Consider the following 21,140-nt stretch of genomic DNA (forward strand, 5'->3'; position numbering starts at 1 on the left):
TGCACAGATTGAAAAAAATATAATATTTTCCACATCTTTATGATACATGTATTATGAACTGGTTTATTATATAGTTGGGCCTCCAGCCTTAAAAGACTGCAATACAGCAGCCAGAAAGGAGGCTGGCAAGAGAAACATTAATTTCTATAATGAACTGCATTAATCCAGTGTAAGTTTCAACAGAAAAAATAATTTCTGCTGCTTCAACATTTAGCATTATGAATAGCCACCTATGAGAGCAGGTCTCTCTTTTACTCATTATTTGCTAGTGGCCAACATTGAGGAGACAATGCACGAGTAAACAAACTGATAAAGCATGACTCAATATTTATCTCATCATTGACAGATTTTTATCAAAAATAAATGCAGTAACAATCTGTGTCCTTACAGAGTTTTGTTGGAGGCTTTAACCACTAGCAGCAGCCTCAGAAGAACCTCTTCTGAAGCAGAGTATTTCTTCAGGTCAAACACATCCAGATCTTTTCCTGATGACACTAAGATGAAACCCAGAGCTGACCACTGAGCAGGAGACAGTTTATCTGTGGAGAGACTTCCTAAACTCAGAGACTGTTGGATCTCCTCCACTAGAGAACGATCATTCAGTTCATTGAGACAGTGGAACAGATTGATGCTTTTCTCTGCAGACACATTCTCACTGATCCTTTTCTTGATATACTGAACTGTTTCCTGATTAGTCTGTGAGCTACTTCCTGTCTGTGTCAGCAGACCTTGTAGGAGTCTCTGATTGGTTTGCAGTGAAAGTCCCAGGAGGAAGCGGAGGAACAAGTCCAGGTGTCCATTTGGACTCTGTAAGGCCTGATCAACAGCTCTGCGATGGAGAGACTTTAGTTTAGCTTTTTTAAATAATGAAGATTTCTCTCCTGACCCCACAAGGGACAAGGGTGATAAGTAAACGGATGGAAGGATGGATGAAGATTTCTTAGATGTTTGTGTTTCTTTCATCAAGTTGACACCAGAGTTGATAAAGGTCAGATGAACATGAAGAGCAGCCAGAAACTCCTGAACACTCAGATGGACGAAGCAGAACACCTTGTCCTGGTACAGCCCTCTCTCCTCTTTAAAGATCTGTGTGAACACTCCTGAGTACATTGAGGCTGTTCTGATATTAATACCACACTCTGTCAGGTCTGATTCATAGAAGATCAGGTTTCCTTTCTGCAGCTGATCAAAAGCCAGTTTACCCAGAGATTTGATCATCTTCCTGCTCTCTGCACTCCAGTGTGGATCTGTTTCAGCTCCTCCATCATACTTGACCTTCTTCACTTTGGTCTGAACAACCAGGAAGTGGATGTACATCTCAGTCAGGGTGCTGGGCAGCTCTCCTCCCTCTCTGGTCTCCAACACATTCTCCAGAACTGTAGCAGTGATCCAGCAGAAGACTGGGATGTGGCACATGATGTGGAGGCTTTGTGATGTCTTCATGTGGGAGATGATCCTGCTTGCCTGCTCCTCATCCCTGAATCTCTTCCTGAAGTACTCCTCCTTTTGTGGGTCATTGAACCCTCTGACCTCTGTCACCATACCAACACACTGAGGAGGGATCTGACTAGCTGCTGCAGATCGTGTGGTTATCCAGAGGAGAGCAGAGGGAAAAAGTTTCCCCCCGATGAGGTTTGTCAGCAGAACGTCCACTGAGGTGGACTCTGTAGCATCAGTCAGGATCTCCTTATTGTGGAAGTCCAGAGGAAGTCGACTCTCATCCAGACCATCAAAGATGAACAGAACCTGGAAGTGTTCAAAGCTGCAGATTTCTTTGGTTTCGTGAAAGAAATGATGAACAAGTTCCACCAAGCTGAACTTTTTCTTTTTCAGCACATTCAGCTCTCTGAAAGTGAATGGAAATATAAGCTGGATGTTCTGGTGGGCTTTGTCTTCAGCCCAGTCCAGAGTGAACTTCTGTGTTAAGACTGTTTTCCCAATGCCAGCCACTCCCTTTGTCATCACTGTTCTGATTGGTTGATCTCTTCCAGGTGGGACTTTAAAGATGTCTTCTTGTCTGATTATTGTTTCTGTTCTGTCTGACTTCCTGGATGCTGTTTCAATCTGTCTGACTTCATGTTCATCATTGACCTCTCCAGTGCCTCCCTCTGTGATGTAGAGCTCTGTGTAGATCTGGTTCAGAAGGGTTGGACTTCCCACTTTAGCAATCCCCTCAAACACAGACTGAAACTTCTTCTTCAGACCAGATTTAAGTTGATGTTGACAAACTGCAGCAAGATGTTCTAAATAAGCATAAAAAGTAAAATCAGGAACAAATCAAAATCATATTCTTAAGAGGTTTTAATAAATTTGATTTCAGCTCTTCAGACATCAGTAAATGTGTGATTTATCCATCAGGTTAAATCTTTGTAGAAATCCTCTTACTGCTCCGCAGACGGTCAGCCAGCTTCTCCTGCTTCATCCTCCTCAGGAAGTTCAGTGTGATCATCATCAGTGCCTCTCTGCTACTCCTCCTCTCCTCTTCATCCTCACCTCCCAACACCCCATTATCATCTCTCTGACTCTCTGAACATTCTGGTTCATCAGGACTCAAAACCTTCTGTATCTTCTTCAGCTCATTCTTCACAAAAGTCACAATGTTTTCCTCCAGCAGCTGGAACAGAATAATAGATGAAGGAAACATCAGATTGAAATCATGGAGCCAAACACCAGATGGATGTTGGACAGACTGACAGTCCTCTGATCTACAAAGTGTAGCATGGAGATTACTGTGAACAGAACCCATAGAAAAGTAGTTGTACATTTACATACCATAAATAAGGAGTCCAGCTGTGTTTGATGCTGCTGAACAGATGGACCACTTTGAACCTCTGAGCTCTGCTGGTCCACTCTGTGACAGAACCAGGATCAATTAGGAAGTCACTAAATATTCATCCAGCAGTATTCACAAGTGAAATAACCAAGAGTTTTATATAAAAACTCCTTGAAGCAGAAAAGCAAAGCATTACATGAACACAATACAAAAGAAGTTAGAAAGAGGAAGATGGACTATGTCACGGAAATTTCTGTTATCAAAGAATGAGGGTCTGTTCCAGTAACTAGAGAAGGATTAATCTTTTTTATTTTTATTCAAAGGTAAAAACTTTCAAAGCCATCTCTCTCGCTGTGGCAGCTGAAGGAGGAACAACTTATCCTGCTCTCTCTCATCCTTACTGCTAACTTTGCCTTTGAACCAGAGAAAAATGCCTCCGGCCAACCCCAAGGCCATTAGCAGTATTATACAACAACTTCAGTTTATAGAAAGGAATATAAAAATGCTGGAGGTGAACTTTGAGATCAACGCTACCTGTGGAAATGAGACAACTCTTCCTCTAATCAACAGAGAGGTCATATGCCTCGCATCAAGCAGCTCATCCTGGAACTCTCTGGTTGCCAAGCCGAAGCAAAAGTCTCACACTGCAGATCCGATGAGACGACTAACAGTGAGAACCCCTCACCTGGACGAATAAGCGTGGCTTGCTCTGAGTCAAAACCCACCTTCAACCTCAATACCTGCTCCACCAAAGGAAAACAAACAAGCAGCTGTAACCAAAACGGTTCCACCGACCCCGCTCACAAGGACTAAGCGACCAGCCTGACCCTCAAAACATTCTGACTCTTTGGGAATCCCACTGAAAAACAGATTTTCTGTACTCCAGCCTGAGCCTCTGAGTGAAACCTCGCCTTCAAATATCAACAATGAGGCAAGACCAACACATCCACCCCCCAAAGCTCCAAAGGACAAAAGCGACCACCAGGAATACGAAAGGTATCCCAAAAGTGCTTATTGTTGGAGATGAGGCAGTAAATGGAATCAGTCACGTTTGCAATCCCAAGAAAACGAGAGTGATTTCTTTTCCTGGTGACACTGTATCTGATTTAACTCGTAAAGTTCTCTCTCTAACCACTGATCAGCCACATATTGAGACTTTAGTTGTGCATGTTGGAGCCAAAGATCTGGCAAAACAGAAATCTGAGATTCTGAAAAAGGACTTTAATATTCTTCTGAACACTATGGGAAAATTAAAAATGAAGTTATTTCTCAGTGGTCCAATTCCATCACTTCAATGGGGAGACGAAAAACACTCCAGGCTGGACATGATAAACAAATGGCTGATTAAAATCTGCTCTGCCAGCTTAGTGACCTTCATCGATAACCTCTGGATCTATTGGCAGCGCTTTCACCTTTTTGGAAGAGGCGGACGAAATCTTAATAAACATGGCATAAAGCTATTCACTGTAAACCTTTTTCATTTTATCAACAAGGACAGCAATTTGATCATCACTTCAGAAGAACAGACTCAAGGAGTTCTGACTAGGATAGAACCCCCCGCTTATCAGGAGCAAACCGTTCCAAAACAAGCTGATACATCGACTGGAGATGGAGCGACTGGTTCCCTTCCTCGTTCCCCCCTCCCTCTCTGCTCACCCACTAATTCACAGGAGTCACAAAATTCTTATGGCGAAATGTCTTCTGGACCGGAGTTTCTTAAATTTACAGATGGAATGAATCAGCAGGTTCTTCTCGGAACGTCTCCTTAGCACTCACGTAGCAGACCTCACTTCATTTAAGCCACCTGACTCTAACTTCCCAGAGGATCCATCACTCTGCGTTTCTGAGATCTGAGGCCGGGGTCCAGATTTTAGCTTTACACCCGTCTTACTCCAGAATGTGTCTGGCCCCCCGGCACTCCAAAATAGGACATTACCTGTCCGGATCACTACAAGAAAATTTACAAAAAATAGAAATATAAAATACAGCGGAAGTACTTCAAACGTTAAACTGTTTCCCTGCCTAAAGGAACCTCAAACTGAAGAACTCTTGGCCTCCAAGTCACTTAAACTAGCTCTATTAAATACCAGATCTCTCTGTGCTAAAGCTCTATTAATTAATGATTTCATCACTGAGCATAATATTGATGTTATGGTTTTGACAGAAACATGGTTGAATGACAATAATGAACCAATCGTACTAATTGAATCAGCGCCTCCTAACTACAATTTCTTCAGTGAGAATAGAAAACATAAAAAAGGAGGAGGCGTGGCTTCAATATTTAAGAATACCATAAATAGCAGTAAAATCTCTTTGGGTCACTTCACCTCTTTTGAGTATCTTGGAACTTAGATTAAAGGCCAGAAACGAACTTTGACACTAACTTTATACAAAACTCCAACATATGTGGAAAATTTCTTTACTGACTTGAATGAGATTCTATCTCTCATATGTATTGATTATGATTGTTTAATAATTGTCAGTGATTTCAACATTCATGTTGACAACCCCCAAGACAGAGGGGCAAAAAATCTCGCTAATATTTTAGAGACTTTTGGTCTAACACAACATGAAAAACAAGCAACACACACTCAAGGACACACACTGGACCTGATTATCAGTAAGGGTGTGAATATTTCCAATCTCTCTGTAACTGATGTCGCCTGTCGGATCACTTTGCTGTTATCTTTGAAAGTTCTTTATCTTTTTACCCACTTGGACAAACAGCAACCATCACAAAACGTTCTCTCACTGAAAACACAGCAGAAACATTTAATCAAATCTACTCTTCTTCCTCACCCTTAAACTGTGATGATGTAGATAAGTTGGTAAATGATTTTCAGTCTAAAGTTTCAGCTATCATTGATTCCATTGGCCCAATTAAAATGAAGGTTGTGTCAGGATCTGTGTTTTTCTGTGTGCTTATTTAGAGTTTTCTGTGTCTCTGAGTCTCCGTGTTGTCCTGTCTCCCTTTGATTAGTCCCCAGGTGTTTCTCGTTCCCTGAGTACCTCCTGTGTATTTAGTGTCACCTGTGTGTCTGTGTCTTTGTCGGGTCCTTGTCGTGTGTCTAAGCAAGTCGTGTGTTGTCATTTGTCCTCGTATGTCCTGTTGCTACCAGTTATGAGCCTCTGCCTTCCGCTCCGCTCTGCTGTCCTGCCAGGATTTTGGACTGTTTTTTGGATTTGTTTGCACCTCGTTCTAATTATTAAATCTTCATTATCATCTCATCCTGGGTCTGCTGCGTCTGCCTCACCATTCACATCACCGCACTTTATGACAGGTTATGTTTGGGAAAAAAAGATCTCCTTGGACAAATGCACAGTTAGATCTGCAAGACAACTCTGCCGTAGGGCAGAACGAAAATGGCGTAAAACTCAACTCCACGTTCATTGTGGCATCTATAAAGAAAGACTACGTAACTATCATTTAACACTAAGACATCCAAGAGAGGCTTTCTTTGCAGATGTCATAAACAAAAACATTAACAATGCTCGAACTTTATTTGCAACAGTTGACAGAATCACAAACCCTCCTGTGACGTTACTGCCTGAATTCCAATGTATTGCCGCCTGCAACCAGTTTTCTAGGTTCTTTTCAGAGAAAATTCAAAAAATCAGAGGATTAATCTTCACATCCACTATAAAGTCAGCTCAAACAAAACAAATACATGACAAATGACCCAGTTTCAACTACAACTACTTAATTATAAGTAGTTAACTACTTACAAGTAGTTAACTACTGGTCGCTTAGTCCTTGTGAGCGGGGTCGGTGGACTACTTATAACTTATAACTACTTAATTATAAGTAGTTATAAGTAGCAGAGAAAATTTTAAAAAATCAGAGGATTAATCTGTTCATTCACTATAAAGCCAGTACCAATGCTGAACAGAAACAAAACAAATACAGGAAAAATGACCCAATTTCAACTACTTAATTATAAAACCCTACAGGAAATTATAAGTCAACTAAGCTCCAGTTCCTGCTGTCTGGATGTTTTACCCACACATTTCTTTAAGAAAGTCCTGCCTGTTATTGCTAATGATCTGATCCAAATAGTAAACTCATCGCTCCCATCAGGCGTTTCCCCCCAGGTTTAGAAAACAGCAGTAATCAAACCACTTATAAAAAAGAACAATCTGGACAAATCACTAATGCAGAATTACAGGCTGACCTCCAACCTCCCATTCATCAGCAAAGTTATTGAAAAAGCTGTGTGTAAACAATTAACTAGCTTCCTAACGATAACCAACCTCTTTGACTCCTTCCAGTCTGGTTTTCGTGCTCACCACAGCACAGAGACCGCCCTCGTAAAAGTGTTCAATGACATCCATATAAATACGGACTGTGGCAGAACCACAGTGCTGGTTCTGTTGGACCTCAGTGCAGCTTTTGACACTGTTGACCACGACATATTACTGAATTGACTGGAAAGTTGGGTCGGACTCTCCGGTCTAGTGCTTAACTGGTTTGAATCCTACATAAAGAACAGGGATTTCTTTGTTTCAATTGGAAACTTCTCATCAAATAGGTCAAAGGTCACATGTGGGGTACCCCAAGGTTCAATCCTAGGACCCCTTTTATTCAATATTTATATGCTCCCACTAGCTCAGGTTAAAACAGGAAATAATATTAGCTAACATAACTATGCAGATGACACACAGCTCAACATTGCGATGTCACCAGGTGACCTTTGACCCCATCCAATCACTGAACAGATGCTTAGAACAGATAAATGTGTGGATGTGCCAAAACTTTCTCCAGCTGAACAGAAACAAAACTGAAGTTATTATTTTTGGACCTAAAGAGGAACGATCTAGAGTTATAGATGTAGAGTTATAGATCTAGAGTCAATGCACAGCTTCAGTTATTACAACTAAAAACCAGCGATCAGCCCGAAACCTGGGAGTAGTGATGGACTCTGACCTGAACCTCCAGAGCCACATAAAGACAGTTACAAAGTCGGCCTTTTATCACCTGAAGATCATTTCCAGGATTAAAGGACTAATGTCTCAGCCAGATCTAGAGAAACTCATCCATGCGTTCATCTTCAGTCGTATTGATTATTGCAACAGCGTCTTCACAGGTCTGTCCAACAAATCAATCAAACAGCTGCAGCTGATCCAGAATGCTGCTGCTGGCGTTCTCACTAAAACCAGGAAGATAGAGCACATAACACCAGTTTTAAAGTCCCTCCACTGGCTCCCTGTAGCTCAAAGAATAGACTTTAAAATATTGTTGTTAGTTTATAAATCACTGAACGGCTTAGCACCACAATACATTAAAGATCTGCTGTTGTTGTATCAACCTTCCAGACCTCGCAGGTCTTCTGGTTCTGATCTGCTCTGCATCCCCAGAACCAGAACCAAACGAGGAGAAGCATCTTTCAGCATCTATGCACCACGAATTTGGAACAAACTCAGAGAAAACTGTAAAACAGCTGAAACACTGACTTCTTTTAAATCTCAACTAAAAACCCACCTGTTTAGGATTGTATTTTAAACGTAATCAATTACAAATTTAATGATGGAACTTGACTTAATGTTGTGTTTTGATTGTTAATTTTATGTTGAAATTGCACAAAAATCCGTGAGGGACGACGGAGTCCCAGAGCGAAATTCCGTGAGAGGTGTACGGAGCCTGATGCCGGAAGAAAAATGGCGAGTGACTGAGGGTCACTGTGCGTAACACAAACCCTGTAAATTCTAGACACTAACAGGTACCATAGAATTGCACAAAAATCCGTGAGGGACGGCGGAGTCCTTGCTCGAAATTCCGTGAAAGAGGTGTACGGAGCCTGGTGCCAGAAGTCCATTAAAATGCTGTCTACATCGTTTTAAACTGTATGATTGTGAGCGTGAGTGGGAATAAAAATAGCAACAGGTATTTTGTTCCATATAACACAGTAGGAGTGTAACAGGTAAACTTTCTATGGATGCAAACTCAACTAAAAACCCACCTGTTTAGGATTGTATCTGAAACGTAATCAATTACAAATTTATTGATGGAACTTGACTTAATGTCGTGTTTTGATTGTTGATTCTATGTTGCATTGTGTTTCTGTATTTGATATGATGTGAAGCACTTTGAAATGCCTTGCTGCTGAAATGTGCTATACAAATAAAATTTGATTGATTGATCTCACTGAACACAGTCAGCAGAAAAGCCCTGAACAACACACATCAAATGATTATATAGTCAGTCACATTATATAGTCATCAGCAAAGAACACACCCAAAGTCTGAGCTTACCTCCAATACCAGGGGGAAAAGAGAGCCAAATCCATACCCAATGTCATGAAACTGCCCCTCACCTCATTGGAGGGAACAATTTCAATTGGAATTTTGTTTTAAAAAAATACCCAACATCACTGTCAGGATATGACAGCTGACAGGGAGTCTTATCAGAAACCTCTAGTTCTCTCTTACTAAAGGAGAGCTAGAAACATAGATATTAGTGCTCTGACACATTCACGGTAACAAAACATTCATATACACAAAACACTATCAAAACAATATTAAGTCAAATTTAAATGAAATAGTTAAACTGAAATTTTCTATTACAACTAGAAGGATCAAGTACAGTAGCATCAGAATCACCCAGTAGACAAACAGTCCGCACTTTCAGCAGATGTGATGCTGGTGGAGACAGTTTCCCAGAGCTTGGGGACAGTGGAAGTGAAGGCTCTGTCCACACAGGTCTTCAGGACAGTGTGGGACATCCATCAGGTTCTGATGACTAGATCTGAGGTGATGTGGACATGGAGGAGGTCTGAAATATGTGGGTGTGTGTCCATGTGGGATCCTCTCCTGAATGTTATAGTGAGGATTTTAAAATGGATCCTGTAGATCCCTGGAAGCCAGTGAGATCACATTGTATCTGTCCACACAGAGACAATCAGAAGGTAAAGGTCCATGATGTAATATCTGGATGTGAGCAGTGAACCAGGTGATCCAAGTAGTTATAAAGATTTAATGTTCCTGCTGATCCATTCAGAACCAGCAGAACCTCTGATGGTCCACATCAGCTCAGTTTGGTTGAGATCCAGCAGATCTCACCAACCACATCATGAAGCTTTCCTTCCCTGCTGAACTGCTCTCACAATGCACACAGGAACCAAGTCCTGATGGACCAGACTGGCTTTACCAGGTATTTCCCAGTGGAAATGTGTTCCACTGTTAGTCTGACATGGAGCCAGGAAGCAGCAGAACATCATCATCAACATCCCAGAGATAAAGATATGAAGATGTTTTCATGAGAACAGATCAGCTGATTTCTGTAGATAATGGATCAAACCTCTCTGTAAATATAACTGGAAACATCTGAGTTCTTACTGGTTCAGTCTCCAAAGTTACAGCAGTTAGAAACAGCTCACCTCTCTGATGGTGGAGATCCAGGAGATTTAAAGTCAATGATCTCACCCTTTGACATGTCGCTCTTAAATGACACACAGCTGGGTTCTGGTTCTGGTCCTGGTTCTGGTTTGAGTCTCTGATGGATCCTGATAGAAACATGATGATTAAAACTTAATCTGTTCAGTCTGGATGAAGCAGCAAAGAGGAGCAGCAGCAGCTTCATCACCACATCGCTCTGCTGGAGTATTTAATTTATTTATTGAAATTTTGAAAGTGCACTTTAAATTGATTAGTTTGGAATTTGATTGGGATTTTTAAAATATATTTTTAAATTATGCTTAAATTAACCTTATTACTGAAATGTTGGATCACATTAAAATTATTATAAATCCAATAATATGCATAAACCAATGCCCAAATTTAATATATAAATTATTTGTATATATGTACATGATGATAACTGTTTGTTAGGATAAAACTCTTAATGTGTATTTCTGACCTTTAAGGTCAGTTTTTCCCCCTTCTGTTGGACCAGAATCCTCATTTGGATATAAAAATAACGAGCTAGAAAATGGATAATGGACCTGATCATTTTGGAATGAATTTACTCAGATTTAAATATCTTGTGTCTCAACTTGATGCTGCAGTTGTCTTTTTTTAAAATCACTTAATAAATATGCACCAAAACTGAAAGAACTTCCTTCTGCTTTTCATTCACACCTCTGGCTTTTATTAAAGGACATTTTGCTGATGCTGCTTTTGTATCTACAGTCAACTGCCAAGCCAGCACTTATGTGTTACATTACCAAGGAGACATCAATGTCATTGATTTATTATATATGAAAAGAAACAAAAACTCAAATTCAGTCTAATTCTCTTATGACAACAGAACAGTTACAGCAGTTAGAAACATCTCACCTCTCTGATGGTGGAGATCCAGGAGATTTAAAGTCAAGAAAATCATCCTTTGACCTGTCGCTCTTAAAGGACACACAGCTGGGTTCTGGTTCTGGTTCTGGTTTGAGTCTCTGATGGATCCTGACAGAAACATGATGATTAAAACTTAATCAGCAAAGAGGAGCAGCAGCAGCTTCATCACCACGTCTGTTCTGGCCTGATATAGTGAACGCTGTGTGAAAAGGGCTGTGGACAGTTAGAGATGGTGACCTCACCTCTGACCTTTGCTCTGGCTCTCATCTTCCCCACACAGAGTGGTTTTAGAGGGAGGGACTCCCTCCTCTCTGTCCTCACACTGATCCATGCTGCTGAATTCACATCAGCTCACACACACTTTCTACCTTCACCTGCAGAGGAAACACACATCATTCATCTGCACATCAACTCTGATCATCCTTTACATCATTAGAGATGGAAAAAGATCAGCTGCTCCTCCTCTGATTGGCTCTTCTTCTCTGCTTCATATCAGTATCCATGGTTTCCCCTTGTGTATTATCAGCCTGTTGGGTTGGTGCCTTAGCCAGGCTTAGTATGGCTTGTTTTTGTTTTTATTTTTTAAATAATAATTTTAATAAGCCAGACAGACAGCAAGTGCCTTTGCTGTGGTCAGTATTTCATTGTCAGGTCAGAATACCTCCTGAAATATTAGTTTATAGTTGATGCATTGAATAAGGCCTGAAGCTGGCAGCAATTAACCTCACAGCACCAGATTGTAGCCATGGTAACAAAACAATCTAACTATGAAGATTGTTCTTTGGACTTTTAAAAAGTAAATTTTACAGGTCAATAAAATCTTAAATTTAAATGTTAAACAATTTGTCATCTTTTAATGTATCTCTGCTGAATCCATTAAATCAAATTTAACAGCTTAGAAATTCTTAATAAACAAAAGTTACATTTCTATATCTGTGGTCGGTGTTAAAATGTTAGCTCTTATGGGGCCCTTTAGATCCCCTTACTGTTGGTTGACTTTGGATTTAACAGAAGTGTAAATAATTAATATTTATTTTAATTGTATTTTTTATGTTTTAAAACTATAGTTGTGGGATTAAATGTCTGCAATGTCATATCAGTGTCAGGTGAACGCAGTCAGACAGCAGAGAGGCAGAGGAAGCTGCCATCAGCTGCTGCACTTCTACTATCAGTCCACTAGATGGAGACATGGAGCAACATTTACATTCACTGATTCAACCTGAACAACAGGAAGTATTTTAGTTAGTTATTAATTTCTACAAGTGGGTTATCTGTTCCATCAAAGATTAACTATTTAATAATCTGACTGAATCAAACCCATTTTAACAATAACATTTTATTTTGAAAGGAAGCAACAGGACACTGTTGCTGACGTTAATGGTGGAGACTGGAATTTGATACCATAAAAAAACACGAATCTGTTCGAAGAAAACAGTGAAACATCAGCTGTTCATCATGTTGTTTGATTCCAGTTCATCAATAAGCTAATAATCCTGTAGAAACAGCAGAGATTTTAATGTTTCAGCTGAAATCAGAAGTGAAACTTTTCTCCAAACATCAGAGATGAGAAATAATCAGGAAAAAGTTAAAGTGATGAAAAAGTTAAAGAAACAAATCAAACTTACAGTTTGTTCAAACGATCCAAAGAGTTAAAGAAGAAAAATTAAACAACAGGCTGAGACGCAACTAACGGACTGGAACAACATCTAAATAAAGCTTCTTCTTCTTCTTTCCTTTTTATTGCGGTTGGCAAACAACGTCTAGGTGCATTAGCGCCACCTTCCGGATTGGAGGATGGATCAGACGTTTAACTATTATAATCTCCCTATAATACCTGTTCTTAGAAAACTAAAATACTGCTAAAAACTACATCCCTAGATGATCTCTGAAACAATTCCCTAATATCTAATTTATTTTTATTCCTATTTAAATCTCTAAGTAACACCTCTCTTTCCTGAACATATTTATTACATTCTAAAAATATATGTTGTGCTGTTTCTATTTTTCCACAATAATTACAACAACCTGTATTATGTTTATTAATTATTTTAAGAGTACTATTTAATCCTGTATGTACAAATTTTATTCTAGATATAACATCTTCATTTTTTTAACTCTATTACATTTCCTAAATTCCCCAACTATTTTTTGGATGCTATAATAAAATCTAGCATTGCCTCATCTATCCCACTGTTCTTGCCATTTCTTCTTGATATCCATTTTAATAATATTCTTTACCTCATTTTTACTTATTTAAATATTTAAATCAACAATATTCTATTTTGCTGCACTCTTAACAAAACTATCAGCCAACTCATTTCCTATCACATCAATGTGGGCAGGAATCCAAACTACCGTATTTTCCGGACTATAAGTTTTTTCATAGTTTGGCCGGGGGTGCGACTTAAACTCTGGAGCGACTTATGTGTGATATTATTTACACATTATTTGTAGTGGTCATTGTTGGCCAAACCAAACATCCAATGAATGTTCCATGAGGCCACTATAAGGCACTGGGGTCAAGTTTTCCATACGCAGGCAAAAGAAGGTTCACTGTCCAAACTTGTTTTGTTGTTCTGGATGATTTATTTATTTATTTTTGTTTCAGCAAAACAATTACAGAGTTCAAACTTTGTCTTGTTTTCATGCTACCTCTCTTGCTCTGGTAAAAACCATAGGCCCCAAACCCAAATGCCTGCTGGTCTTTATCAGTGATAGAAAGTGGATTGATCCACCTCACTTCCTGTCTTTAGAAAACAAATAAATAAGAACAAATAATAAAACAAAAGATAAATAGAATCAACAATTATTAACCTGCAAATAATACAAAAACTAGAAATGTAAGAATAAACTAACACAATTCAAATGAATAAAGAAATAAAGAATAAATAGCTCCAACATTATTATATCATGTCATATCACATGTTATTGTTATTTCACACTAAACCGCAAGAGGGCGCTCTAGGCCTGTGTTGTGTGTGGTAGAAGCGCCGCATTAGCGCAGCTGTTTAAAAGCGACACCGAGGATGAAGATTTCATGGCGTTTAGTGGTTTGCAGTGACACGGATAGTTTGGTAAACTTGCTAGCATGTTATTTATGCTACAGTTACCTGAATAACTCTTAATATGTTATGTTAACATACCAGGCACGTTCTCAGTTTGTTGTTCATGTGTCATGTGACGTCATCATACCGTACAATTATTCAGCCTGTTGTTGCCTCTATTCTATTTTTATTTTTAATTGCCTTTCAAGATGACATGTCTGTTCTTGGTGTTGGATTTTATCAAATAAATTTCCCTCAAAAATGCAACTTATACTCCGGTGCGACTTATATATGTCTTTTCCTTCTTTATTATGCATTTTATGGCCGGATACTACAGTAGTTTAACATGAGAACCATAATTTTTAATACTGAAAACTGAGTGAATTATATCCAATATAATATTTTGCCTTGATTCTGAATTTAACTCTTGAATTCTTATTAATACTTGAATCTGAACAAATTAAAATCTCTCTCTCTTGTTTCCTCAATCAATCTAAAGCCATTAAAACAGCCATTAATTCACCTGTAAACACTGTCAATTTATCTGTTATTCTTTTATTTCTCATAATATTTAAATCTGGAATTACAAATGATATACCTACTTTGTCATTTAACATTTTAGAAGCATCTGTATATATTTCCTCTGAATATTCTTTTTCTATATAACTTTCCACCTCTTTCTTTTCTGTCTCCCTTTTCTCAGTAAGTTTAAATCAACTTCATCCTGTCCAAAGATCCATGATGGAATAACAGGAATAACAACCACAGTTATCTATTCCTACATCTTTTACTTTGTTTATAATTATCCATCCAAAACTATTAATTTGTTTATTTTCTTTTTCTTGACAAGGTTGCAGCGTAACATATGGAGGATGACCTTCATTATGTCCTTTAATATTTGCCCAGTAAATTATGGCCAGTTGTTCTCCCCAGTGGCATCTCACCATCTCAACCAGTAGAGCTGAAACTGGAGTCGTTTTCATCGCTCCACAACAAAGTCTTAATGCCTGATATTGTATTCTATCTATTTTTTAAATAAACTAATTGAAGCTGAATTGTATAAAATACATCCATAATCAAGAATTGATCTAATTAGTCCAATATAAATTGTCTTTAATGCTTTCCTATCTGCTCCCCATTCTTTGCCTCTCAAACATTTCATTATATTTACAATATTTTTGACTTTTTTCAACTGTTTTACCTACATGTATCTTCCATGTAAGTTTTTTTATTCAAACCAGATACCCAAATATTTAATTTGATCTGTCCTTTCTATAACATCCCCATATAATTTGAGATTTACATTAATATTTCATTTCCTATTTGTAAAAACAACAACTTTAGATTTGGATGTTGAGAATCTAAAGCTCAAACTTCTACACTATTTAATGCCTCTTGTAGTTTCCTATTTACAAATTCTATATTTTTCCCCTCTTCCAAATAATACCATCATCTGGAAACAATGAGACACCAAAAGATTTATTTATGCTACTAAAAACATCATTAATCATTATAATAAATAGCATAGGACTTATTATGTTACCATTTTCAACTTGATATTTTGAACTTATTTCCCACCTATTTTTACTCTAATATTTCTTTCAGTTAAAATTGTTTTTATCCATCTACATATTTTACCCCTTATACCTATTTGTTTGAAGGTAAGTTCTGGCTTGAAGGAGACGGAGGAGCGGTCCGACTGCCAGCCGGGAAAAAACGGGAGAATCTTGTGATCAGACAGGAGAGGTGGAAGCGGGACTCGGGCAACCAGTGGGTAATATCCACAGCGTCACGAGGAGAGCTTTGTCCAAAAAAGCCAGGGCGGGAGTTTCTCATACAGGATCCAAGGCGTCATGAGAGAAAACACCTGGAGAACACAAAGGACAATGAGGGATTACTCTAAATGCTACTCAGAGGAAATAAACTCAGAGAGCCCAGGGGCTCAGTGTACCATGCTAGCCTAACACTCAGGCGTCAAAGTGCTGGCAGTCGGCTTCTCTTATGCTCCAGGAGATAATGAGAGGATTGAGGACAGGTGTGTGGAATCATGGACACACCTCTCCAGGTAGGCAGCCTCTGGCACCATCTAGTGGAGAAACGGTGGAGCAACAAAAAACCCCAAAATGCACACAAAAAACCCTGGAACCCGACACTTCCTTCAATCCATTTGACAAACTGATAGGACTTACTCCAATCATATTCTGTCCAGCCTTAAATTTTAATAAAATTTTAAAATGTTCCATCATTTTCTTTCTTATTTCAACTCTTTCTTCCTCATCCTCAAGAAATCTTTTACCAGTATTTAGTCCCTTTTTACCCTTATCTTTTTCCCCTCTTCTGTTTTCTACCATAGACCGTCCCATGTCCATATTTTCATCTTCTGAAAGCCTCCCACTACAACTAGCCATCTTGATCCACTCACAATCCAGATTATGTCAAAACCACCTTTAAATTCAACTTATTACTCACCAGATAATGTTTAGGCACTTTCACTTTCAAAAAATCTGTGTTCTCTAATCAGCAACAGCCCTTGTGATGTCCTGATTACTCCTTCTTCTTCTTTAGTACCTTTCTTCGACGTCACAGCTCACCAGGTTTGTAGTCTCTTCCTTCAGAGCAACAGAACCAGGAAGTAGAAGCTCTGAGGTGAAATCAGTGGCAGGTTGATAAAATCTTCATGTTGAAGGAGAGAAGTTCTGATAAAAATGAGGGTGTACTTACTTTTGATCATGACTGTGGTGATGATTGATAGTATAAAATATTAACAACAGTATTTTAATAGTTTGTTTAGTTTCTCAAAGAAAATACATGTGAAAATGCATTTTTCAAATTAATATTTTCACCATGTTATTAATACTAAAGTAACTAAATATACAAACTAAATATTTAGCATCAAAATGCACATTTATTTTTGCAAACTAAAAATGTATTTTTCAAACTAAACATTTAATTTTCAAATCCAATATTTATTTTCAAATCTTCATATTTAATAATCTATTTTCATGTCTAGTTGTTCAGTCAGACGCTCCATCATGTTGTCATGTTCCAGCTTTTCTCCACTCAGCAACAGTTGGTGAACAGGATTTAAACAGGAACTGAACAGAATGAACAGCAAATGAATCAAATGCAGAAGAAAATGCCTTTATTGTTCACTAAATACATGAAGTACAATTGCAGCAAATATATATAAGGATTGTGGTGGATGCTCCTCCCACCACCACATGGTGTTAGTATTTTTTCTTTATATTACATTACAGTTTATATGTTTAAGTTAGTTATTTCATTTAGATATATATTTTCTAATGGGTGCACACTTTATTTAATGTCTGTCTGAATGGTTTATTTACACTTGTCTTTTGTTTGAGGTGCTGCTGAGACAAACCAGCTGGAGGAGGAAACCTGGAGTATACCATTTGTTTTTCGAAAGACTGAAGGGGGAAGACTTGTTTCAAGTTGTTTTTAATTAGTTAATTTTGTCACTTAAATATTCACTTATTGTTTCTGCTAAGTAAGAGTTAGTTTTGCTTTATTTATTTCATAGAATGCTTTAGTTAATTTTGTATTTATTTGTTCTTTTGTTATGTCGTGCCTCCCTCATGTGGTAGATTTAGGTTACTCCACCCCTTTTTAAGCCTTTTGTTCTTTGTTGGCAGGTCAGTTTTGTTTGTGTTCAGTTAGAATTCAGTTGACCTCAGTTAAATTGGGCCCAAAATTGTTATTTATTCTTTGACTTATTTTTGCATTAAATCTTTATGTTTTGTTTGCTATTTTGGAATAATTAAATTGAATTTTTGTTACTTTGAACATTTTTTTGTCCTCGTTTGAGTCTGGTCCCTCACAAGGATCATTTAACATTCAATCAATCAAATTTTATTTGTATAGCACATTTCAGCAGCAAGGCATTTCAAAGTGCTTTACATCATATCAAAGACAGAAACACAAAGTTATCAAGTCGGGGGTTCTTGCTTTTGCATCCATAAAAGGTTTACCGGTTACACTCCTACTGTGTTATATGGAACGAAATACCTATTGATATTTTTATTTACACTCATGCTCACAATCACGCAGTTTAAAACAATGTAAACTGCCTTTCAACGGGCTTCCGACATGAGACTCCGTACACCTCTTTCACAGAATTTCGAGCTGGGACTCTGTCGTCCCTCACGGATTTTTGTGCAATTCTATGGTACCTGTTAGTATCTAGAATTTACAGGGTTACATTTGAATCCCAGACATATTTAAGAAAATAGAAGCTGACAGAAACAGAAAATGTCCAGTGATTGAGAAAAACTGATGTAATTTTTTTTTTAAATCTGATGAATGAAAGTAAAAAAACTCAAGAGAGAAACATGCCATCCTAAGACTCATTGTGAGTCTTTGACTGGAAAAAGGAAAACAACATGTGGATCCTGGAATAATCCTGGAATAATCCGAGCTTCCATTATTAAAAGACTGGAAGAAGAAATTTCTGAACAATCGGGTAGAAGAGTTTCACCAAGAAACAGTTTGAATCCATGAAAACACATTTTTGAATGAAACAGACATGTAGAGGCTGAACTGAATCTTTCAGAAGTGAGAGATTTTCTCTGACAGGAGGAAACTCTTTAGACTCAACTCAGCACAGAAACACAGAGGAACCATAAAAACTGAACCCAAACCCAGGAATCAGAGGTTCAGTGAATGTGGTGTTGAAGGTGTGGAGGAGGATCAGTGAGTCAGAGGAAACTCTGTAGAAGGACAGAATGCCAGCAGGACAGTCCACATACACTGCTACTCTGTTAGAGACAGAGGAGGAGGAGAGACGAGTTTCTCTTTTATTGTGCCAGACAGAGTAACCATCAGCAGTAGAGCAGCTCAGACTCCAGGAATAATTATTCCCTCCAAACAAACAGTCTCTACTGTTTCCTTTCCTCCTGATTCTTCTGTAACTCACTGATATATTAACATATCCTCTCCACTCGACCTCCCAGTAACAGCGACCAGTCAGACCAGTTCTACACAGCAGCTGATACCAGATATCAAATCTGTCTGCATGATCAGGATATGACTGAAGCTCCTCCACATATGTCACCTTCCTGTTGTCTTCAGACAGTTTGAGTTTTCTGCTCACTGTGTTTGTGTCGATGGTGAGTTGACAGGAATCTGATGGAGAGAACAAACACAATCCAGCTGCAGTTATTGATCATTTATTGACACTTTGATGATGACTCCTGAATGAGTGATGTGACAATTTGAAGATGGTTGAATGTGAGCTGCTTTGTTGTCATGAATCAGATGAAAAACACACTTACATCTCCATGGACCTGGTGTCAAGAATGGGACTCCAGCAGGCTCCACCCTGAAAGGAGGAGGGGGGTCAGACCATCAGTCTCTTTCAGCAGCAAACATGGACATTACATGTCTCTCAGACACGCATTGTCCTCCACTGAGACAGGAACAGTCCAACATTTGGATTGCAAACTGCAGTGGATGTAGGAAGGACAGTTGGTGCTGCTGCAGCACAACTCATTTCTCCAAACACAGGAAAAGCTCCAACAGAGAGGAGAAAGGAAATCCCTCAGTAACAACCTGAAGAAACTCACTGAAGCCTAAAAGGACATCAGGAAACTAAGGAAACATTTCTGGAAACTCAACCTGATTTAATAATCAGCATTAAAATACAATCAATCTAAACTCTGACACAACACCTGGATACCTGTTCCATCCACACTCCCACACACAGATGAAGGAATGAAACACTAAACAGCCCTGCTGCTGAAAACCTGCTGTGGCCTCACTGTAATATCCAGAAATACAAACATTAAAAAGGAGAAGCTGCATCACATTCAACAAAGAGTTCAACAATAATCAAAGAAAATAATGAAAATTTTAATGAAGGATGGACAAAATGTCATTATTTACTGAATGACACTTCATGACAACAGACGTAAACATTCATGAAGACTCTTTCATCATGACAATTAGTTACTTGACTTGTTTCTCTGAATGTAGATTATTTTTTCTAGATATTTTTCATACTCCTCTTTTGTCCTGTCACTGAAGTAATTAAACTTATTCTAAAATCTGCATTTGGTCCAAGCTTATATTTCTTATATCTGCCAATAATATCTGCTTCATGATGTCATTTATCTGTATATTTTTAACTTCCTGTCCATCAGCCAATCAACTTCTTGTATTTTCTCAGTAGATCCATCAGTGGAAGCCCCGCCCAGCCCATGATGCTCCTGGTTTGTGAAGACAGAGAGACAAACTGAACTCTGATAGGAAACAATTTCAAACTGATTTTCTCTCTCCAACCTCTTGGTTCCACATGGAGCTATATTTGGCCCCCTGCTGCTCTGACTACCATGTCATTGTGGTTCCAGTAGATGGGTCGGTTTCCCAGGTTTATTCAGCACCATGTGAAAGATTCCTACAGTTTTTCATGAGATGCAGTTTGTAAAGTTACAGAGAGAAAATTTGACAGGAATAATTTGAGTTATTTAGCCTGTCATAAGAGATAAAAAGAATTTCAGAATGTCAAGTTATATTTTTACCATGTTATTTATGCATTTATAAAAGCCATGGTTCCAAACAAAATGTTTGATTAGCAAACTAAATATTTAGCTTCAAACTAAATGTTTCCCAGCTGACTGACTAAAGACATTTCTCCCTCTTCCTCCTCTATCAGACCTTCTCTGCTCCTGCAGCAGGTTCCTCCATACCTGAGAGCTTCCAGTCTCCAGTGTGGATCCTTCAGTCCAGCCGACAGCAGCTTCACTCCTGAGTCTCCTGGATGATTGTAGCTCAGGTCCAACTCTTTCAGATGGGAGGGGTTGGAGGTCAGAGCTGAGGCCAGAGAAGCACAGCCTTCCTCTGAGACCAAACAGCCTGATAAGCTGCAGACACACAATTCATCACATGATGAGAATATGATAACTTTTATGTAGAGCACAAGGTTTGAACTGGTTATTTTCATAAGGGGACAATTCTCAAGGAACATAGCCTAATAATAACATAAAATAGCAATAAAACTATTTCATTCTGCAGGTAATAAAAAT

At 38.6% G+C, this 21,140-nt stretch overlaps 2 protein-coding genes across 2 annotated transcripts in view; both read right to left on the minus strand.

The window, feature by feature from the left end:
* Nucleotides 1–11,340, minus strand: part of LOC116724446 (NLR family CARD domain-containing protein 3-like) — a 69,004-nt gene extending 57,664 nt beyond the window's left edge. Inside the window, exons 1-3 of the mRNA XM_032570164.1 lie at nucleotides 11,299–11,340; nucleotides 11,045–11,164; nucleotides 10,147–10,272 (exon numbers count right to left, since the gene is read on the minus strand). Of these exons, the coding sequence (XP_032426055.1) occupies nucleotides 10,147–10,202 (56 nt within the window). The 5' untranslated portion in view covers nucleotides 10,203–10,272; nucleotides 11,045–11,164; nucleotides 11,299–11,340. The remainder of the gene's footprint in view (nucleotides 1–10,146; nucleotides 10,273–11,044; nucleotides 11,165–11,298) is intronic.
* LOC116724487 (NLR family CARD domain-containing protein 3-like) overlaps nucleotides 1–21,140 on the minus strand; it is a 638,369-nt gene that overhangs the window by 593,429 nt on the left and 23,800 nt on the right. The gene's annotated exons all lie outside the window — the stretch shown is intronic.

The sequence above is a fragment of the Xiphophorus hellerii genome, chromosome 8 (genome assembly GCF_003331165.1).
Source record: "Xiphophorus hellerii strain 12219 chromosome 8, Xiphophorus_hellerii-4.1, whole genome shotgun sequence".
Taxonomy (NCBI): Eukaryota; Metazoa; Chordata; class Actinopteri; order Cyprinodontiformes; family Poeciliidae; genus Xiphophorus; species Xiphophorus hellerii.